At 53.5% G+C, this 19,259-nt stretch overlaps 1 protein-coding gene across 1 annotated transcript; it reads left to right on the top strand.

Annotated features, from left to right (window-relative positions):
* Positions 1-7,966: 7,966 nt before the first annotated feature.
* VSIG10L2 (V-set and immunoglobulin domain containing 10 like 2) lies at positions 7,967-18,960 on the top strand. Its single transcript, XM_060403859.1, has 11 exons — positions 7,967-8,048; positions 9,604-9,951; positions 10,194-10,469; positions 12,487-12,762; positions 13,312-13,560; positions 14,298-14,558; positions 16,059-16,349; positions 16,985-17,281; positions 17,948-18,070; positions 18,555-18,725; positions 18,863-18,960. The coding sequence occupies exons 1-11, from the start codon at positions 7,967-7,969 to the stop codon at positions 18,958-18,960; spliced, it is 2,472 nt and encodes an 823-aa protein (XP_060259842.1).
* The last annotated feature ends 299 nt before the right edge of the window (positions 18,961-19,259 follow it).

The following is a 19,259-nucleotide window of genomic DNA, read 5'->3' on the forward strand; positions in this document are numbered from 1 at the left end:
GGGTAGAGAGCTTAACCTTGTTTTGTTTTTTCAGCCAGCCAGCCAGTTGTGTCTATACAATTTATTAAATAAACTACCCTTTTTCCCCACTGGTTTGAAATACCACCTTTATTCTTATACTATAGTCCACATGTTCTGGGTTATATTTCCTGACTGGTTTCTATTTCCATCCCCTGGATCTATTTATCTTGTCCTTTACCTTTAATGTATGATTTGATCACAGTGATTTATAGTTCGTTTTCTTAAGGCCACTTTTACCTAAATACTTCCTCACCGATGTTGTTTTCATCTCTAACATTATACAAATTCCTTCCAGCTGTCAGAGACTGTGAATGTCAGTAACTCTTCAAGACAAGCCAGAGTCCATCCAGGGAAGGCTGGCCCACGTGCCCTTTCAGGAACCAAACAAGGCAGAGGCCAGACAGTGATATTAGATGCTGCTGCTGCTGCTAAGTCACTTCAGTCGTGTCCGACTCTGTGCAACCCCATAGATGGCAGCCCACCAGGCTCCCCCGTCCCTGGGAATCTCCAGGCAAGAACACTGGAGTGGGTTGCCATTTCCTTCTCCAATGCATGAAAGTAAAAAGTGAAAGTGAAGTTGCTCAGTCATGTCCGACTCTTAGTGACCCCATGGACTGCTGACTACCAGGCTCCTCCATCCATGGGATTTGCCAGGCAAGAGTACTGGAGTGGGTTGCCATTGCCTTCTCCAGATATTAGATTAGTATCGACTATATGCTCAGTATTGCTTAGCACTCTGCCTGGCCTTATTAAAAGTGCTTAGTAAAAGCTAGGCATAATTACCAATTTAACATTTATTGAGTGCCAATTATAAGGCTGGGCCCTGCACTTTGTGTAAGAGATTCAAAGAAGTAAAGATCTGGACGCTGCTCTTTTTCTTCTCTTGTTTATTTATTTATTTGGCTGTGCTGGGTCTTCTTTGCAGCACCGGGATCTTCAGTCTGCATTGAGACATTTGGATTTTTAGTTGCAGCATGTGAGTTCAGTTGTGGTCTGTGGGATCCAGTCCCGTGACCAGGGATCAAATCCCAGGCCCCTGCATTGGGAGTGCGGAGTCTTAGCCACTGGACCACCAAGGAAGTCCCGACTCTAAGGGTTTCACGTCTTAGGTCCAGACCCATCTTCTGTCCACTGCTTTGCGATGCTGACCTTGGGCCCTGTGAACCCCATTTTTGCTTTGCTAGCTGTTTCTTTGCGGATTTCCCAGTAGGAGCCGCTAAAAGGAAGCTACAGGATGGACAAAGAAGGGTGGGCATCTCCTTGCGCCTGTGTGTTCCCCATACGCCTCACTCCGTACTTCTCCACCCCAGCAGCAGCAGGCCCACCCTGAAGCAGCGGCTGAATGCAGTTTGCAGTTTTTCCAACACTGACAGCTTCATCATCCACCACCCACTCCCACACGCCTGCCCCAGAGCACCCAGCACCAGCTGGCAGGTGCCCCTTCCTGAGGTCTGGGCACAAGCCCAGGGGTCTTCGCTTCCTGCTCAGAGCCTCCTCCTCAGGGGTCTGAGTCCCAGGCTGTGGGTCCCCCTCCTTGCTATGTTGAAGGTTTGGTGGTTCCAGCCTCTTCCTTTGTTTTCCCAGCCCCTGCCGTTGCCAGCTCCGTGACACCCAAGCATGCTCTGTGTTACCTAATTAGCAACTTTATACGCAGTTACCAATTCTTTATAGTCAATTCTCTTTTCAACTGACTGATGTGGTTTCTGTCTTCCGCCTGGACCCTGACTGACACAGGTAATGAAGAATTAAAGTTTTCAGAAGGCTGGGGATCTGCTTCTCTTGGCCGCCCTGCAGAGCACTCCCCCCTCCTCCATTCCCAGAATTATTTGGCTGCCAGTTGCCAAGGAGACGGCTGACAATCTCCAGTTGCCAAGCCTCCCCCTGGAGCTCTACAGAGACATTCTGGAAACTCCCTTCTCCTTCCAGCTCCCCAGCCAGGGAACTTGGAGAATTGAGCCAGGTTGGGGAGCAGGGGATTGGGAGGGGGCGGCGGGGAGCAGCCTAGGCCTGAAGATGAAGAGAGAGGCAAGAGCTTTCCTTGAGCCCTGACTTTCTCTGCTGACCTTGGTGCCTGGCTCCTCAACGGCCCTGTCCAGACAGATGCTCACTGGGTCCAGCCAAGGCTAAGTTCTCCAACCAGGCCCTCAATCACGGAAAGCTGTCTTAGCACCGTCACTCCAGGCATGATAGAAGCACCAGCACCAGCTGGGGCAAGGAAGGGCCTGGAACCTCTCTCAGAGAGGACCCTCTACTGGAGCAGCGTTCAACATGCTCTCAAATCTGGTGTCCGGGCCCAGGCTCCAGGCTATTTCATAATAGCAATAACAGCAACACTGACAATAACAATAGCAGGCAGGGTGTGAATCTCACTCCACAAACTGACATGTGCAAGAGTGTCTGTTCCTTTATCTCACTAAAATCAGATCAAGTGGATTCCATACTGGAGTCCTTGCCCCTCCCAGGGGTTTCTGAGTTACCGAAAGCAGAGACGCTTCGAGCCTCGGGTTCCTTGGGGCTGCTCCTGACCTTGTAGCCTGAGCCTCTGGGGGCCTCTCCACTTCTCCGCCCCCAGCGGTCTTGGCCCTGACCTTGGTCCTTTTCCAGGGACCCAGGGACCTGTGACCTCTCCTCAACTCAGGAAAATCTCTCCCTCTCCACTCTACCTCCAAATGCTTTTTCCTTTCTCCTACTCATCACTTCCACTGAGAATACCTAACATGACTTTTCAATAAATTTGGGCTTCACAAAAATAGGGAAATGCTAACTATGGTGTCAGGCTTCCTTGGTGGCTCAAATGGTAAAGAATCTGCCTGCCGATGCAGGAGATGCAGGTTCTATCCCTGGGTTGGGAAGATCCCCTGGAGCAGAAAATGGCAACTCACTCTTGGGCAATCCCGTGGACAGAGGAGCCTGGTGGGTTACAGTCCATGGAGTTACAGAAAGTTGGATTCGACTTAGTGACTAAACAACAACTTTGGTGTTAAGCAGGTTTTGCATCTGCCCTGTAAAAACCCCTGAAGTGATGTGGAACTAAAGACTTGGCTGAAGATGCTTCATTGATTTTATTTTCATGTAGGTTTTTTTTTTCTCCTCTCAATAGCGCTTGCACGCTCAGTTGTTAAGTCTTGTCTGACTCTTTGCAACCCCAAGGACTGTAGCCCCCCAGGCTCCCTTGTCCATGGGATTTTCCAGGTAAGAATACTGGAGTGGGTTGCCGTTTCCTTCTCCAGGATTCTTAATAGTAGTTGTATTTAACATTTAATTTTTTATTGAGGTCTAATTGCAATGTTGGGTTAGCGTCTTCTGTAAAAAAAGTGAATCAGCTGTATGTATACATATATCTGGGGCTTCCTCGGTGGCTCAGTGGTCAAGAACCTGCAATGCAGGAGATGCAGGAGACATGGGTTCGATCCCTGGGTCAGGAAGATCCCTTGGAGGAGGGCATGCATCCCACCCCCGTATTTTTACCTGGAGAATCTCGTGGATAGAGGAGCCTGGAGGGCTATAGTCCATAGGGTCGCAAAGAGTCGGACACAGCTGAAGCAGCTTAGCACTCACACATGCATATAACACCTTCTTCTTGAGCTTCCTTCCCATCCCTCATCCAACCCCTCTAGGTTCACGAAGGTATGTTAGAGACACCATTACATCTCATCCCTGAATGTCTTAGTATTCACTAAAAGACGAACAGAAACATTGTCTTATATAAACACACAACTGTTGTCACACATAACAAAACCAACAACTGTTCTAAGAGCAGCCTCCTTTTGTAGGGGAAAGACTGAGGCTTGGAGTAAGTGACTTCTTGCTGTCGCCCGGCCAGTGGATGATGGAGCCAGGATCTGAATGCTGATCTGACTCCAAAGTCTGCCCTGGTCGCACGCCCCCATCTGTACAGTGGTTGCTATGCTTTTTACAGTCCTCTCCTCCTTCACTACACTCTTACAACAACCCCCAGAAGCAGCTGGTGGGCATGACAACCACATTGTTAATCCATCAGGAAATGGAGAAACGGGCTGTCCTGCGCACAGCAGCCCAGGAAGGGACCACTGAGAGTGGTTGAGCAGAAGGAAGGAGGGCTTGTTCCCAGGCAGAGCCGGCAGAGACCCCAGGCCCCGAGGAGCCACTGCCTTCAGGGTCACACCTTGGCCTCTGCCTCCCCTCCCTTCCTCCCTAGCTCTGTGGTTCTCCTTCTCTTCACCCCTCCGCCTAGGCCTTGTTCATTTCCTCTCCGTCCCCCAAGGAGCAGTTTACAAAGTGACTAAGCGGTGACCCCTACTGGACCCTCTGTCCCTCTGGCCCGCCACCCCCCCACCCGCCCCTCCTCTCAGCCGTGAACTCAGCGGGAGCCGTGTGGACCGCAAAGCCTCTGGCCCATTTCCTCTCCAGCTCTCGGCTCATCTCCTGCGGGGGTCCCCAGGGCCTACAGTTGGCCTCCAACAAAGCCCACGTGGACACACATGGAAAAGCCGTTTATTTCTAGGAGCATCTGCTTTCTCTGCTCCAGCCCAGCTGTCCCCACTCTGCTCCTTCTGAGCGAGGCCTGGGGCTCCAGCATCAGATTCAAGATGGTCGTGACAGGCTGGTGAGCTGGCTTGAAACCATAGCACAGAATGAGGGGCCTACAGGTTGGCTCAGAGAAGCAGAGATGTGAGGGAAAGACGGGAAGAGACTGGCATGACAGTCCCTTAGCCCCGAAGCTGAACAAGTGTCACAGTCTGGCGTGATGCTGCCCACAGCAATGCAGAGGTTCCTGGAAAGTGAGGCAGTGGCCAGAAACCTGGATAGTGGCTACAGCCACACCGCTCCCTCCTCCAGAGCTTGCGGAGCGCCATGGAGCTGCTGTGTTCTCTCAGCATGCTGAGTTCCATCCAGCCTTGCTCATGAGCCTGGGTGTGGGCCCCGCAAAGCAGTGGAATCAACACACCCTGGTACATGGTGGCCAGGAAGTCAATGTTTACTAGATGGATAAACAGTGGCAGATTTTATTTTCTTGGGCTCCAGAATCACTGCTGATGGTGACTAGTAGCCATCAAATTAAAAGATGCTTGCTTCTTGAAAAAAAAGCTTTGATAAACCTAGACAGTGTATTAAAAAGCAGAGACATCATTTTGCTGACAAAGCTATGGTTTTCCTAGTAGTCATGTATGGATGTGAGAGGGGGACCATAAACAAGGATGAGCACAGAAGAACTGATGCTTTTGAACTGTGGTCCTGGAGAAGACTCTTGAGAGTGCCTTGGACTGCAAGATCAAACCAGTCCATTCTAAAAGGAAATCAACCCTGAACATTCACTGGAAGAACTGATGCTGAAGCTCCAATACTTTGGCCACCTGATGCAAAGAGCCAATGCGTTGGAAAAGAACCTGATGCTGGGAAAGACTGAGGGCAGGAGGAGAAGGGAGTAACAGGATAAGATGGTTGGATAGCATCACCAACTCAATGGACTTGAGTTTGAACAAACTCTGGGAGATAGCAAAGGACAGGGAAGCCTGGCGTGCTGTAGTCCATAGGATCACAAAGAGTCAGACATGACTGAGAAACTGAATAACAACAGATGGATAAGCAAAACCCTAACAGTACATCACTGAGAGAGATATTGATCTTCTTGCTAGGGAGAAGAAACTTAGCAGTTCCATGGACCCCTAGCCAGCCCAGAGGGGACGGAGCCCTGGGTGGGTGGGGACAAACTGAAGAAGGCCCAGAGGTAGGGAGCCAGGTGGGAAATGAAGGCATTGGAGGAGGGGGAAATGGAGAGAATTCAAGCTCATTGGTGAAATGCAGGCAGCAATGCTGTTTCCTGGCGGGCTGAGAACAGCCGGCACACCCAGCACGGGCCTGTCAATGGACGGGAACTCTGATTACCACTCAGACGGAGAAGAGGAGGGCTAGATATGCTGCTGCAAATATTGAATGCCTTTCATCTGAAAGTGGAGAAGGAAATGGCAACCCACTCCAGTGTTCTTGCCTGGAGAATCCTGTGGACAGAGGGGCCTGGTGGGCTGCCATCTATGGGGTCACACAGAGTGGGACATAACTGAAGCGACTTAGCAGGATCAGCAGCATTTGAAAGAGGGATTCGAATAGTTTCGCAAAGTTTCATTGGAAGAACTCAACCCCAAGGACAGATGTGTCAGAAAAGCAGATTCCAGTTCAACCCAAACACAAAGAAGGCAAGAAAGAGACATTGACTGGACATGCACTGTGGGACGGGGGTTTACCAGATGCTGAATGTGTGTGTGTGTGTGTGTGTGTGTGTGTGTGTGTGTGTGTGTTGAGGGGGTGGTTTGGGGAAGATTCAAGTGCATTGTGTATACTGGGCGCTTCATTTCTGTTAGTTTTACATCAGCTCCACTTCAGATCCTCAGGCATTAGATCCCGGAGGTTGGGGACACCTACTTTGAGGGTTTCTGATTCACCCTGTCTGGATCCTCATGTTTTCTCTGTGTACAGGGGGTGCCAGCCACCTGGGGTGGATGGCAAGCCCAGATCCCTATTCTCTGCTCCCCAAAAAATGGCTAATGGACATTCTAACACTCCCCCAGTTAGGATGGGGGCATCAGAATGGAAGGGCCATAGAGCCAACAGGGAGGGCAAACAGGGGGCAGAACCCTATTTGCCCCACCTATCCCCACTACATGTGACCCCAATCCCCAGGAACCATTTGCCATTCTACTCAAAGCTCAGTTAGGAACAAATGGAGGCTAAAGACCCTGTGGAAGACAGGGAAGAACCTTGGCTATGGGTTGAGTGAAAGACAGGGGTCTTTTCACTGTCCTACGGCCACTGAGAGGCCGAGAGTACCACAGCCAACATCTCTGGGCCCAGCGATGCCCTGCCTGGCATCAGCTCTGACAGCCCCTGTCCCGGCTGAGCCCCAAGGAACCTAATACCCAGCGTCAAAGCTCATCTCACTGGGGTCCAGGAATCTCACCCTCCCCTCAGCCCTGCCATCAGATAATGGAAAACTCTGACCTTATGTCAGGTTGCCATAAGAGACAGCTACAGCAGCAGGACACGCTGAGGACGAGAGAGGGGAGAGAGAGCGCTGGGCTTCAGAGAGGCCAGCCCAGCAAGCTGGTGTCCATTCCACCTCCAGGGCCCTGACTTTGCAGGCCAGATCTAGCCAGGAGCTTAAATGTTGGTGCACCGACTATGTGCACCATTCACACGTGTGTGTGTGTTGTGTGTGTGTGTAAATTATATCAAGCATGTATACAAAATGAATATACAGCTTGATGAACTGTAACTCCTACCCGAGTCAAGAAATAGGACATTACAAGCACCCAAGAAGCCCCCCAGACCCTAGTGTAAGTTTTTCGTTTATAGTCACAATAATCTTTACAAGAAAGGAGGTGTTATTATCCCCGTTCATCTGCGAAGAAACTAACACTCAGAGAGGCTCAGAAATGTCCTAAAATTTTTCAGTTCATCAGTCAAACCTGAACTCCGGAGTGTGTTTGACTCCAGGGCTCCTGCCAACCCTCCACCAGCGTCTCCCCCTGAAACGTGAGGAAAACACGAGAGTGCACAGATGCCGTGAACCTCCTGATCCCCGCGGTCTGGAGGGCTGCACGCGGGGGTCCCGCACCGGACGGGTGGTTGGACCTGGCGAAGTTGGGGCCTTTGCCACGTCCATGCTCACACTCTCTGATTTCATATTACTGAAATCAAGTTTCAGGGAGTGCAGGTCCTCCCCCGGCCTGGTCTTGCCCTCCCCAACTCTGCATTATGGATGGAGTGAATCATCTGGTAAATAATTCACCTGTAATCAGGATGGTGAGGGTAACGGGAGATCCAGGGTGGATGTGTCAGGAGGGCCCCCAGTTGGCAACCTGAGCCAGACTGCCCCCCAACCTTCCAGGGCTGGGCTTTGCTCTGGAGAGAGGGAGCCTGAGAGGCGGGCAGGAACCTCAGCGGGGCGGCCACGCAGGGAGATGGGGCCATGGAGGGTCAGGGGGCCCTGCTCAGCCCCCTCGGCCTCCTGCTGCTGGCACCCCTCTGCCTTCTGCATCCAGGGGCCTCGGGTGAGTGATGCTCAGTCCGCCCTCCACAGGCGCCCACCCCTACTCACATCCCATGATTTCTTCCCCTTGCTTCCTCCGGATCCTCTTTCTGCCCTTGTGTAGCCGTTCAGTGAAGCCCGTTGACTTCATCCACCTGCCAGACACCAGCCCGTGTGTGCTGAGTGACCTCTCGTGCCAGGTCGGGAGGCAGGGCCAGAGCACCGAGAGTGCTCTGCTCTTCTGAACTTTGAGAAGTCATTACAGCTTGTGCTGAGGGCCACTGTCGGGGTGTGAGCTTAGTGTGACACGGTCAGACCTGGGCTTCAGGACGTTCCCTCCAAAGCTGACAGCTTTCAGGGAGCTGGAGGCAGTGGGGAGATCTTTGCAATAGTCCAGGTGGGAGATGCTCATAGCGTCCAAAGTAAGGTCCACGGGGTTGGAAAGAACCAGTTTCTGGATTAAATGCCTTTCTCCTTGACCAGCTGAACATCAGAATCTTGATTCTGATCCCATCCCTCCAACTCCACACCTGTCTCCCCCTCTTCTCTCTCTGGGGAAGCTGACAGCAGTGGGGAGAATCTGAGGTCAGGGATTAGGCAGGGCTCCAACCCCAGCTCCTCCATGTACCGTGTGGTTTTAGACGAAGTGATTTCATGTTTCCGAGTCTGGGGAGGGTATGCCATTGTTGCTATGGTGAAGATCAGTAGGTGATCAGCAGGGGAAGAGTTAAGGGCAGGCACGGTATGGGGGGCACTCAGTCAGCAGAAGCTTGTGTGAGGGAGCCCTGGAGATCAGTCGTCCCCGGAGGCATTTATCTTTCCTAAGTTTGCTGAGGCTCCCTGCAGCATGCTGACCACAAGCGACAGAAGAACAGGGTGCCCAGGCAGGCGTGAGGTTGCCTGCTGGATCTGCCTTCCCCATCGCTGCTGTCTGCTGCCTGGTGGACCGGAAGCTCCATGAGGGCAGAGATGGAGGGCTCATTTGTCACGGTAGCCCATGCAGGCGCTCCAGATTAACAGCTGATGAATGAATGGGTGCTGGGTGGGCTGACTGCAGGCTGGGATCATCTCACCTTTGCTGCAGTGAGTCTGGAATCCCCTGGAGTCCTTATGCAGGTATCTCCAGAGCCTGAGTTACCAGTGGTCACATACACCTCCTGAGCCTCGGGGGTCGTTGTCTGGCTGGTCATCAGATTGACTTCTGGATGGTTGTTAATATACAGATTCCTGGGCACTGACACCCCTCTCCCCACTCGGGGATTCTGACTCAGTCTTCCGAGATGAGGCCCAGGAATCTACATTTTTATCAAGCTTTCCGAAAGGCCTAATGGGAACCTCTGCTCCCTAACCCCACCCGCTCATACAGCACAGCCCAACAGGAAGCTCTGTGGGCCCCTCAGAAACTGTCTCTTGTCCACCAAGTCCCTTCTGGACTTTGGTAAGGCTTATGCTGCCCTATCGAACCCTGCTGGGCCGGCCCTCCCTGCAGACCACCGATAACAGAGATTGTGGGCGAAGACCGGGAGCAGGAGACCTCAGCCCAGCCTGGACACTCTGCATTGCCTCTCTGTCTCCAGGGCAGCCCCATCCGACCCGAGGAGCCCCCAGGGAGACCTCCTCCATCCAGGGAGTGCGAGGCGGCTCAGTGGAGCTGGCCTGTGGTGCCCAGTCTGCCCCCCTGGTGGTCTTCTGGAGCTTCACTCCCCTGGGCTCACTGATTCCCCAGCCCGTGGCCGTCGCCAGTGGAGGGGAGTCCAAGGTGGAGGCCAGCGCCTCAGCTCTGGGGGCCGTGAGTCTGCGAAACAGCAGCCTGGTGCTGTGGGAGCTGCAGGAGGGGGCCCGCGGCCACTTCCTGTGCCAGGCCCTGCATGCGGCCAGCGGCCAGCTCCACGCCACCTCCTCTTCCCTCGCTCTGGCCGTGCTGGGTGAGGGGCCTGGCCGGGCACCCCGGTGGGCTTGAGCTGCTGTGTGTGCTGCTTGGAGTCTATCTGCATGTGCTGCCTGTCGTGTTCTGCTGGGCTCGGGTTCTATGGGGCCCTCCTCCTGGGAGCAGGGACACCTGGGGTCATGGGAAGGGACGCTCAGGGGCCTGCCAGCAAGTGCTGGGCCACTGGGCATGGCCTGGGTCTGCGATAACAAACACAGGGCCTCTCCTTCCTCTGGCCAGTGCCTGTATCGAAGCCTCAGGTGCGGCTGAGTGACCCGTCCCCAGTAGAGGGGGCCTCCTTGGTGGCTACGTGTATAGTGCGGGAGGGCACAGAGCCCGTGACCTTTGCCTGGCAGCATCAGGCACCCCGGGGCCCTGCAGAGGCTCTCATGGGGGTCACAAAGCGTCTGATCCAGCTTGACCCCGTCAACCGGACACACCTGGGCTGGTACACGTGCACTGCCCACAACGCCGTCAACCAGCTGAGCAGTGAAGGAGCCTTCCTGGACGTCATCTGTGAGTCACAATGGCCGAGGGGAAGGGGTCAGGGCTGGCACCCACCTACCCACCTGGGCTTGGCCTCCTGACACATCTCGGGACCCCCAGGAGTACCCTAGCCCTCCAAGAGGCTCCAGTTGGCGGGAGTCAAGGCATTGTACCCACTGGTGTCAAAGATGGCTTTAATACAAGGCATTTTCACCTTTTCAAGGTCGAGGGCCTCTATTCCCAGGAAAATGTTCATACATTCATAGTCAGTTTACCCTAATTTCAGGGGTGGCTCAGAAATTCTGCTTTTGACCAACTGAATCCTGAAGAAACAGGGAGGGAGTTTCAGTGAAAAGAGAGGGTGGCAATTTGATCCAAAGTCTGAGGCTGAGAGGTTGCAATTAGAAATCAGAAACTTGTCTTGAAAGCACCAATAGCAAACAAAGGATTAGAAAAAGCTCCAAAACAAGTGAGGAAAGAAGCAGCAATCTGTACAAAAGTGGACCGAAGACAAAAACAGTTATTTCAGTAAAGAGAACACATGAAGCAAATTAACTTCTAAAAATTTTTTTTAAGATTTTTTTAAATTTAAAAATGAAATCAGTGGTTTGTGTGAAAGATGAAGACTAGGATAATCTAGCACTATACTGTCCAATAGGGCAGCCTCTGTGTGACTTTGATCTCTCGGGATGTGGCTGAACCTGAGATGCGCTCTGAGTGGAAAATGCACACTAGACTTTGAAGATTTAATCTAAAAATAAGTATGTATATCTGTGCATATATATGGGCTTCCCCAGTGGCTTAGACAGTAAAAAATCTGCCTGCAGTGCAGGAGACCTGGGTTTGATCCTTGAGTCAGGAAGATCCCTTGGAGAAGGGAATGGCAACCCACTCCAGTATTCTTGCCTGAGAAATCCCATAGAGAGAGGAGCCTAGCAGGTTACAATCCATAGGGTTGCAAAGAGTCAGACATGACTGAGTGATTAACACACACACACATCCATATATATACTTATATATACCTATATATATATATACTCATCAATACTTTTTAAAAATGATTTTTGACTAATTGTACGTTATTTATTGATTTATTTTTCAAAAATTTTGGCCATGCCACATGACATGCAGGATCTTAGTTCCCCAACTGGGGATCAAGCCCATGTCCCCTGCAGTGGACACACACAGTCTTAACCACTGGGAAGCCAGGGAAGTCCCAATACTTTTTATGTTGATTGTGCATTGGAACTATATTCTGCATGGATGTGGTTCAATGAAATATTATTAAAATTTGTGTGTTTTTTTCACTTGGTTGGGTTTGGTTATTTTTCCCTTCCTAAGACTTGGAAAATTTAACACATGTGTGGCTCACACATGCCTATTGGACAGTGCTGGTCTAGTACATTTAAGGAGCTAGGACTCTGCCTAAGGATGTCCACTAATGATGGTGGCCTGTGGAAATCGTCAGCAGAGGAGCATGGGGGAGACAGGTGAGAAGTTCTTGGGAAAGAATTAGGAGCAGAATGAAACAGGCAGAGAATTCAGTCCTTTCTGGGAATCAGGGAGAGAGAGGACCCAGGAGACAGGGGCAGTGAGGAGGGCTGGCTGCTAGGGTTATGCTCAGGGCATCTTCTCACCCTGTTTTCATCCCTTTCCAGTCTAAAAGGATCAACTGCCCCAGTTCCAAGAAACCCCTCAATCCCAGGCAGATGGGAAGGACGGGGCACTCTGCCTCTTTTCTGCCCAGCTGGGTCTTGCCCATCCCCCCACCCCAATTCAACCAGCAGTCCCTCAGGGAAGCCGCACAACAGTCACAGCTGCCTTCCTGAGCTCCCCCAGCCCAGGGTGCTCACCTGCACCAACCCTGGTCACCTACACTGGACTGTGCCAAAGGCCCCTGCTCCTTGAGTTCCTGGGGGCCTAGCACAGTAGTTGACACACTGGTACATCACAGATACCCACTGGGTAGGGAGTAAACTCAGCGACGACTATACGAGTGACTGAAGGAATGAAGGCTGGGATATGACAAGCCTTCCTTGCCCTCCAGATGGTCCAGACAATCCTGTGATCACCGTGGAGCCACTGGGGTTCACTGAGGAGGGGTTTGGGGCCAGTGAGAGGGAAGAGGTGACCCTGAGTTGCCTGGCTGCATCCAACCCCCCCAGCCTCTACGTGTGGCTTCATGACCACACTCGGGTACATGCCGGGCCCACCTACGTCATCGCCAGTGCCGGCCGTGCCCACACAGGCCTGTACACCTGCCTGGCCCGCAACAGCCGCCTGGACACCCACACGCAGACCAGTGTCCAGCTCACCGTCTACTGTGAGTGTGTGCGGAGGGGCCCCTTGCAACAGGAGCCGCCCGGACCTCTGCTCGGGCAGAGTCCAGAGGCCCTGGTGTGGACGTGGATTGGGAGGGAACACTTGGGAAACCAGATGGAGTTGCTAGGTGGTCAGAGCGGGTCTATAAAAGCCCTCCAAAGTGGGAAGGGGTGGGAAGATGGGATGACCATATGTAGACCCCTCCCCAGGGAACAGTTCTTTCACCCTGGGGACTGAACTGAGGCACAGAGAAAGGTAAAGAGAGTGGGGCAAAGCAGAGAAAGGGAGACTTCCCAGGTGGGGGACTAGGGGGGCTCTGGGATTCCTCACGGACTCTGAATACCCACCCCTCTCCCAGCCTCTGCCCTTGGCCTGAGAACTATGCCTTTCCCTTATCAGCCCCTCACTCTTTCCCAGCTCACCAACTTCTCCCTACTTCCTCCACCCTTGACACCTCAGGCCTCCAGGCTCCCAGGTCGGTGGGGGTTGGCGGGGGTGGTGGGCTGTGGCTCACCGCTCCAGCCCTGCCCTCACACGCTTCTCCACCCAGATCCCCCCAAGGGGCGGCCCTCCTGCGCTGTTCTCCCTGCCCCTGGGGCACTGACTTTGGTCTGCACCTGGCCTGGGGGGCTTCCAGCTGCCCAGCTGCAGTGGGCCGGACCCCAGGGAGCTGGCCCCACTGCACTCAGCAATGTCACCTGGAGTTATGCAGCCACCCAGCTTGCCAACAGCAGCGCCTTCACCTGCACTGGCAGGCACCCAGCTGTGGCTCTGCCCATGCTCTGTAGGATCACGCTGTGTGAGTGTATATGGTAGATGGCAGGGCATGCCAGTGCAGGCAGAGGAGTGGGCAGGGGGCCAGGGCCCAGACCACTGGGGCCATGGGGTCGGAGAAGGGGCTGCAGACCACGGTCTCCCAGACCTGCCGCTTAATGGGGAGGTGGCAGCACGGCTCAATCCCCACCTCTAGCTTTTCTCTCCTCTCCAGCCCCAGTCTCCATCCACACGGTGGCTTAAGTCTGGCTTAGAGCCCTGGGACACCCTCGTTACCATCTCCCAGCCCCCAGGGAGGACCTTATTTTTACTGGTCTATTCTTGCACGCTTGCATTATCCACAGGGTCTTAAAGAGTTATTTGGACACGACTTAGTGACTGAACAGCAAACAACAATTATTGCATGTTGGCCTTGAGACTTGCCTTTAGTTTTCTTTCTACCTTGGAAACTCCTACCCATCTACCAAGACCGAGTTCATATGTCATCCTGTCTTCAGTCCTCCCCCCTGAAGGCCCAGAGACTTTGTCTTTCTACCTGTGCTCTAGCACACATCAGATTCTACTGCACTCTGTTCCCACTATTTCCCAGGCACATGGTCAGCCCTCAATAAACGTCAAATGAATGAGTGAGTGAGTGAGCGAGTGAGTGTGTATGCAGAGGCAGGAGTGAGTGAAGCAATTAATGAAGAGTGAAGGGATGGGTAGGCCTGCCAGCCCTTTCTCCTCCTGTAGCGCCGTGCTGAGCCATGATTCCCTACCCAGGGGAACCGCTCCGGAGCCCCACTTGCTGGACCATGGCCACAATCAGAGACCAGTTCATCATGCTGAGCTGTGAGTGGCCCGGAGGCGAGCCCCCTGCTGTGCTGAGCTGGCTTGATGAGCAGGAGCAGCCTCTGGGCAGCAGCAGCTCCTCTCCGGCCATCTACCTCCTGCAGGCCCAGGAAGACCTGGCTGGCAGAGAGTTCACCTGCCGGGGCACTCACCCACTCAGGGCCCCTGACCCCCTCTGCCGGCTCCGGCTAGGTGAGTCAGAGCTGGGGTGAGGGGCTCCGGGGGTTGGCGGCTGAGGAGAAATGCAAAGTGAGTCAAGAACCTGTGTCACCTTCCCTCCCAGGGATTCAAGTTTTTTGATGCATAAATTTAGGGGATTTGGTCTAGGTCTGTGTTGTCCAATAAAAATATAATGTGAGCCATAGATAGAATTTAACATTTTCTAGTAACCACGTTTTAAAAAAGTAAAAAAGAAACAGTGAAACATTTTATTTAGCTTGATATACCCAACACACTGGTGGCTCAGATGGTAAAGAATCTGCCTGCATTGTGGGAGACCTGGGTTTGATGCCTGGGTCAGGAAGATCACCTTGAGAAGGGAATGGCAACCCACTCCAGTATTCTTGCCTGGAGAATTCCATGGACAGAGGAGCCTGGCAGGCTATAGTCCATTGGGTCACAAAGAGTTGGCATGACTGAGTGATTAACACAACACACTGATATACTAATTCCAACATGCAATAATAAAATTATCAGTGATATTTACATTCTTTTTTCTTTTCATACTGCCTTCTAAATCTAATGTGTGTGTTTCTAGTGGCAGAACATCTCAATGTGGACTGGCTGCATTTCAAGTGCTAAATTGTCACATGTGGCCGGGGAGTGAGGGAGGGGGACTGTTATTGGACAGCAAGGTCTAGACTTGGAGGGAATTCTGTCGCCCTCATTTTCATCAGTTTGCATGAGGTGCCAAACTGTTCTTGATCTGCATGAACGAATCAGGCACCAGAAGTCCTCTTCTGCTTTTCCCACTCCCTCTGTTCTTGGTCTGATTTCTTTCTCTGTCTTCATCTGGCCATGCCAGTCTTGCTTATCACCAACTCATGAACAAAGAATTAAACATTGGAGTAAAAATTTGAGAAAAGCGAACGGCATAGCCGTCACCTAGAACAGTTCTCACAAAATGCTTCACGTCTTGGTCTGCAAAGGCCGAGTGACTAGCATGGTTTTCAGGGAGGTCCACCACTCAACATATTTCTTTCCCTTATTACTCAGCCTCAGGACTGGAAATTCCATCATAGAAGATTCATGAACACCTGAAACCCTGGGTCTTTAGGAGTTAGTCCATAAAAACAGCACCTGCTGTGGGCCAGGCCCACTGTGCCCGGGGTGGAGGCATTGTGGGCCTTTGGGGGATGGGGATAGGAGGCCCTGGGCCAGGTGCTGGGAGGAGGTGGTTAATGCAGAGGTAAGTAGCTGTAGGAGCTGCTCTGGGGTCAGGAGGGAGAGAAGCATCATGAAATATAACTACTGTCTGTAAAACTTGGAGCATGTGGTGCTGGGAATGCGGCATAGAACGAGAGCCTGAAAGAGGGGGCAGACCCGCCAAGGCAGGCTTCACTCTCAACTCTACAGCGCCCCCATCTCGTTTCTCCCCTCCCCACTCCCTCCACCACTGGTCAGCACCTCCCCTCTGAGCATCCCCACCAGCACAGGGGGCACCTTCTCAGCTTATCCTCTCTGTCTTTGCAGAAGCCCCTCAACTGGCAGTGGCTGAGCCCTGGGTGTCAGTGCTGGAGGGGGAAGAGGCCTGGCTGGGATGTGCCCTCCTGGCGGGCTTGCCACCCGCCCAGCTCCTCTGGCTGGGCCCTCAGCGACGGCAGGTGGAGCCAGGCACTTTGGGATTCACGCTGCACTCTGAGGGGACCCAACTGCGCCTGAGTGTCCAAGGTGCCGACCCAGCCCGACACGGGGGCACCTACCAGTGCATGGCCCGAAATGCCTTGGGCAACAGCAGTCGGAGCGTCCTGCTGGAGGTCCTGAGTGAGTTAGGGGTGGTGTGCACGTGTGTGTGTGCACGCAGAGGGGATGGAGAACCTCCAGCCACTGCTCTTTAGGTGGAAAGGCACATGGATTCCCTGTTTCAAACCTTGGATGTGTCATCTTTCTCAGGCACAGATGGACCCTCAAAAAACACAAATCCCACATGAATGTGAATCGGATACCCTCAAGTTCAGGCAAACAGTACTCCATGTAGTCAGAATAACCTCCTTTTCCTCCATTTATAAGGGGCTTCCCTGGTGCCTCAGACGGTAAAGAATCTGCCTGCAAAGCAGGAGACCTGGGTTTGATCCCTGGGTTGGGAAGATTCCCTTGGAGAAGGGAATGGCCACCCACTCCAGTATTCTTGCCTGGAGAATCCCAGGGACAGACCATGGAGCTGCAGAGTCAGACACAACTGAGCGATTAATACACACCTCCATTCACAGAGGAGGAAACTGAGGCCAGTGTGTAAGTCTAGGGTAACAAAGACTGAAACTACACAGAAGTGGTCGAGGCTACACCCCCACCTCCGCATCCCCACACCACCAGCTGTATCTCAACAAAACCCTAAGAAGCCCTCGAGCACGCACATGAATGCGCACACACGCCTGTATGTGTCCCTGCCTTCACCCCAGGATACCCAGCTCCCCCCAACGTCACCATCAGCCGCCTGACCTACGGGAGACGCCGGAGCGAGGTGCAGCTGCAATGGGCCGTCCGAGGCCCCGGCAATCTGACGGGCTTCCTGGTGCAGCGAAGGGCCAGCGTCCCAGGCCTGGGGGCAGGGGCTTGGGAGACCGTGGCTGGTGACATCGAGCCGGAGAGCAGGGGCCGGCGGCTGGGGGGCTTGGACCCGGGGGTCCGCTATGGCTTCCGAGTCCTGGCTCTGAATCATCGCACGGCTGGCCATCCCTCTGAGGTGAAGACACCAGGTGCCTGGGCTTGTGCCGTGGAGAGACTTGATTTTCTCCACTGAACCCAACCTGGGTCATTTTCTTCTCTGCAGGGCATGCATTCCTTTGTTCCTTCCTCCTGAGCCCCTCCACCCCCAGTCTCTGTCCTCTCCTCCACCCTCCCCATCTCAAGTAACCCCACTGCTGTCTTTCTGTCCCTCCCAGAGTCTCTGGAGGCCTGGGCCTAGTGGCGGGAACCATAGTCCAGCTCAGATCAGAAGAAATAGTGAACGGGAGGTGTAGTTGCCGGTAGTTGAATTAGGGTGAGGGCCCAGCTCTGCGCCTCAGTCTCACCTCCTGGGGCACAGGTGGGCTCTTGGCTTCCTGCTGTTCATTCTCCACCCTGGGTATTCCTTCCCTCCCGCACCAGACTGCCAAGATAACCAGACTACTGCCTGCTCTGCCAGATAGAGGGGCCTTGGCTGGGGACTCAACACCCCAGGAGCCCAGGCAGGCTGAGCACCCTCTCCTGGGGAGAGACCTGGTCTCCCGATCCTCTAGGTCGAGGCCTGCTCTTGATCCCATTCCCCAACCCCCAGGTGGAGGGTCAACCAGAGGAGCAGGGCACGGCCTGCATGATGCCCCAGAGCCACTGTTGCCGAGTTCAGCAGTGGCTCTAAACCTGCCCTGTACACCCTCTCCCAGCGGACCCTCCCTTCAGCGCCTACGCGGCAGTGCTGGGTGCGGCAGGCGCAGGAATGGTGGTGGCGACAGTGGCCTCCCTGCTGGTGTTCCAGTATGCTGCCCGGCACCCGGACACCTTCCCCTGTGAGTGCGAAGCTCAAGGACTGGGCTGTTGACCCCAAGAGGCAGCCCCATATTAGATAGGCCTCCCTGCTGGCTCAGATGGTAAAGAACCCACTTGCCAGTGCAGGAGACGCTAGAAACTTGGGTTTGATCCCTGGGTGGGGAAGATCCGCTGGAGGAGGAAATGGCAACCCACTCCAGTGTTCTTGCCTGGAGAATCCCATGGACAGAGGAGCCTGGTGGGCTATGGTCCACAGGGTTGCAAAGAGTTGGACACAACTGAGCAACTTAGCACACAATTCGTAGACTCCCCTGGGCAAAGAATCTAGGCTCTTCCTTAGTTGTGACCTCTTCCCAAAGCTAAAAGTCATCAGGGCTCCAACCCTGAACCTTGGGCATCTCGGGCCACCCTCTTCCAGGTTCCTGACCCTGGGGAGAGGAGGGTTATTCTCCCGGGACCTAGGCTGGTTGCTCAAGAAACACACTCTTCCTTTTCTTCCTTCAGGCCTTGGGCGCTTGCTCATTCCCAGGTGGGTGTGGAAGCCCAATCATTCTGGAGGTCAGGATTTTCTTCTAACTGGACAGGAAGGCTGGGAAGGTATAACTTTACTCTTCACCCTCAGGGAGCAAAGTCACCAATATCAGGGCTCAAGGGGTGGCCCCGAGACAATGCCAGGTAAGCTCAATTTTACCCCCAAACTCGGGAGCATAGTCATGAGTCACCCATAAAGCTCAGTCTCCCTCGTCCGCTGGGAACAACCTGGGATGCCCCCAGGCATCTCTCTTTCCTTTGCTTGTGTCCATTCTCTGTAGGCACTGAACCATCCCCCACCACCCCAGGTTCAGATCCTGCACAAGAATCCATGGAGCCCCCAGTAAATGTCACCATCACAGTAACGGCTGCACCATGAGGCCCCAAGTGGAAGGTGCCAACAGGCTTAGGGGAGACGGTGGGGGGATGGGACATTCCCTCGTCACATTGAATCTTAAAGACAAGGTAGCTAAGACCCTAACTACCCCTTCCTGCTGGATAAGCAGCTTTTTACAGCCAGCGGAAGGCTCAGCTGCAGGGCCTCTAATGACTTGGTTAAGAAACCAGTCCTGGCCCAGCTCATGGCAGACAGAGGTGGAAAAACCAGGAAGACACATGACTGTGGAGATCGCTGGCTGTCCAAGGGCAAGTGAGAACCACGGTGTTGGAACGGTGTCT

Source organism: Ovis aries, chromosome 21 (genome assembly GCF_016772045.2).
Source record: "Ovis aries strain OAR_USU_Benz2616 breed Rambouillet chromosome 21, ARS-UI_Ramb_v3.0, whole genome shotgun sequence".
Classification (NCBI taxonomy): Eukaryota; Metazoa; Chordata; class Mammalia; order Artiodactyla; family Bovidae; genus Ovis; species Ovis aries.

Coding starts and splice junctions, on each gene's coding strand:
- VSIG10L2 (XM_060403859.1), top strand. CDS start 7,967: ATGGAGGGTCAGGGGGCCCTGCTCAGCCCCCTCGGCCTCCTGCTGCTG. Junction 8,049..9,603: donor TCTGCATCCAGGGGCCTCGG/GTGAGTGATGCT, acceptor CTCTGTCTCCAG/GGCAGCCCCATCCGACCCGA. Junction 9,952..10,193: donor CCTCGCTCTGGCCGTGCTGG/GTGAGGGGCCTG, acceptor TCCTCTGGCCAG/TGCCTGTATCGAAGCCTCAG.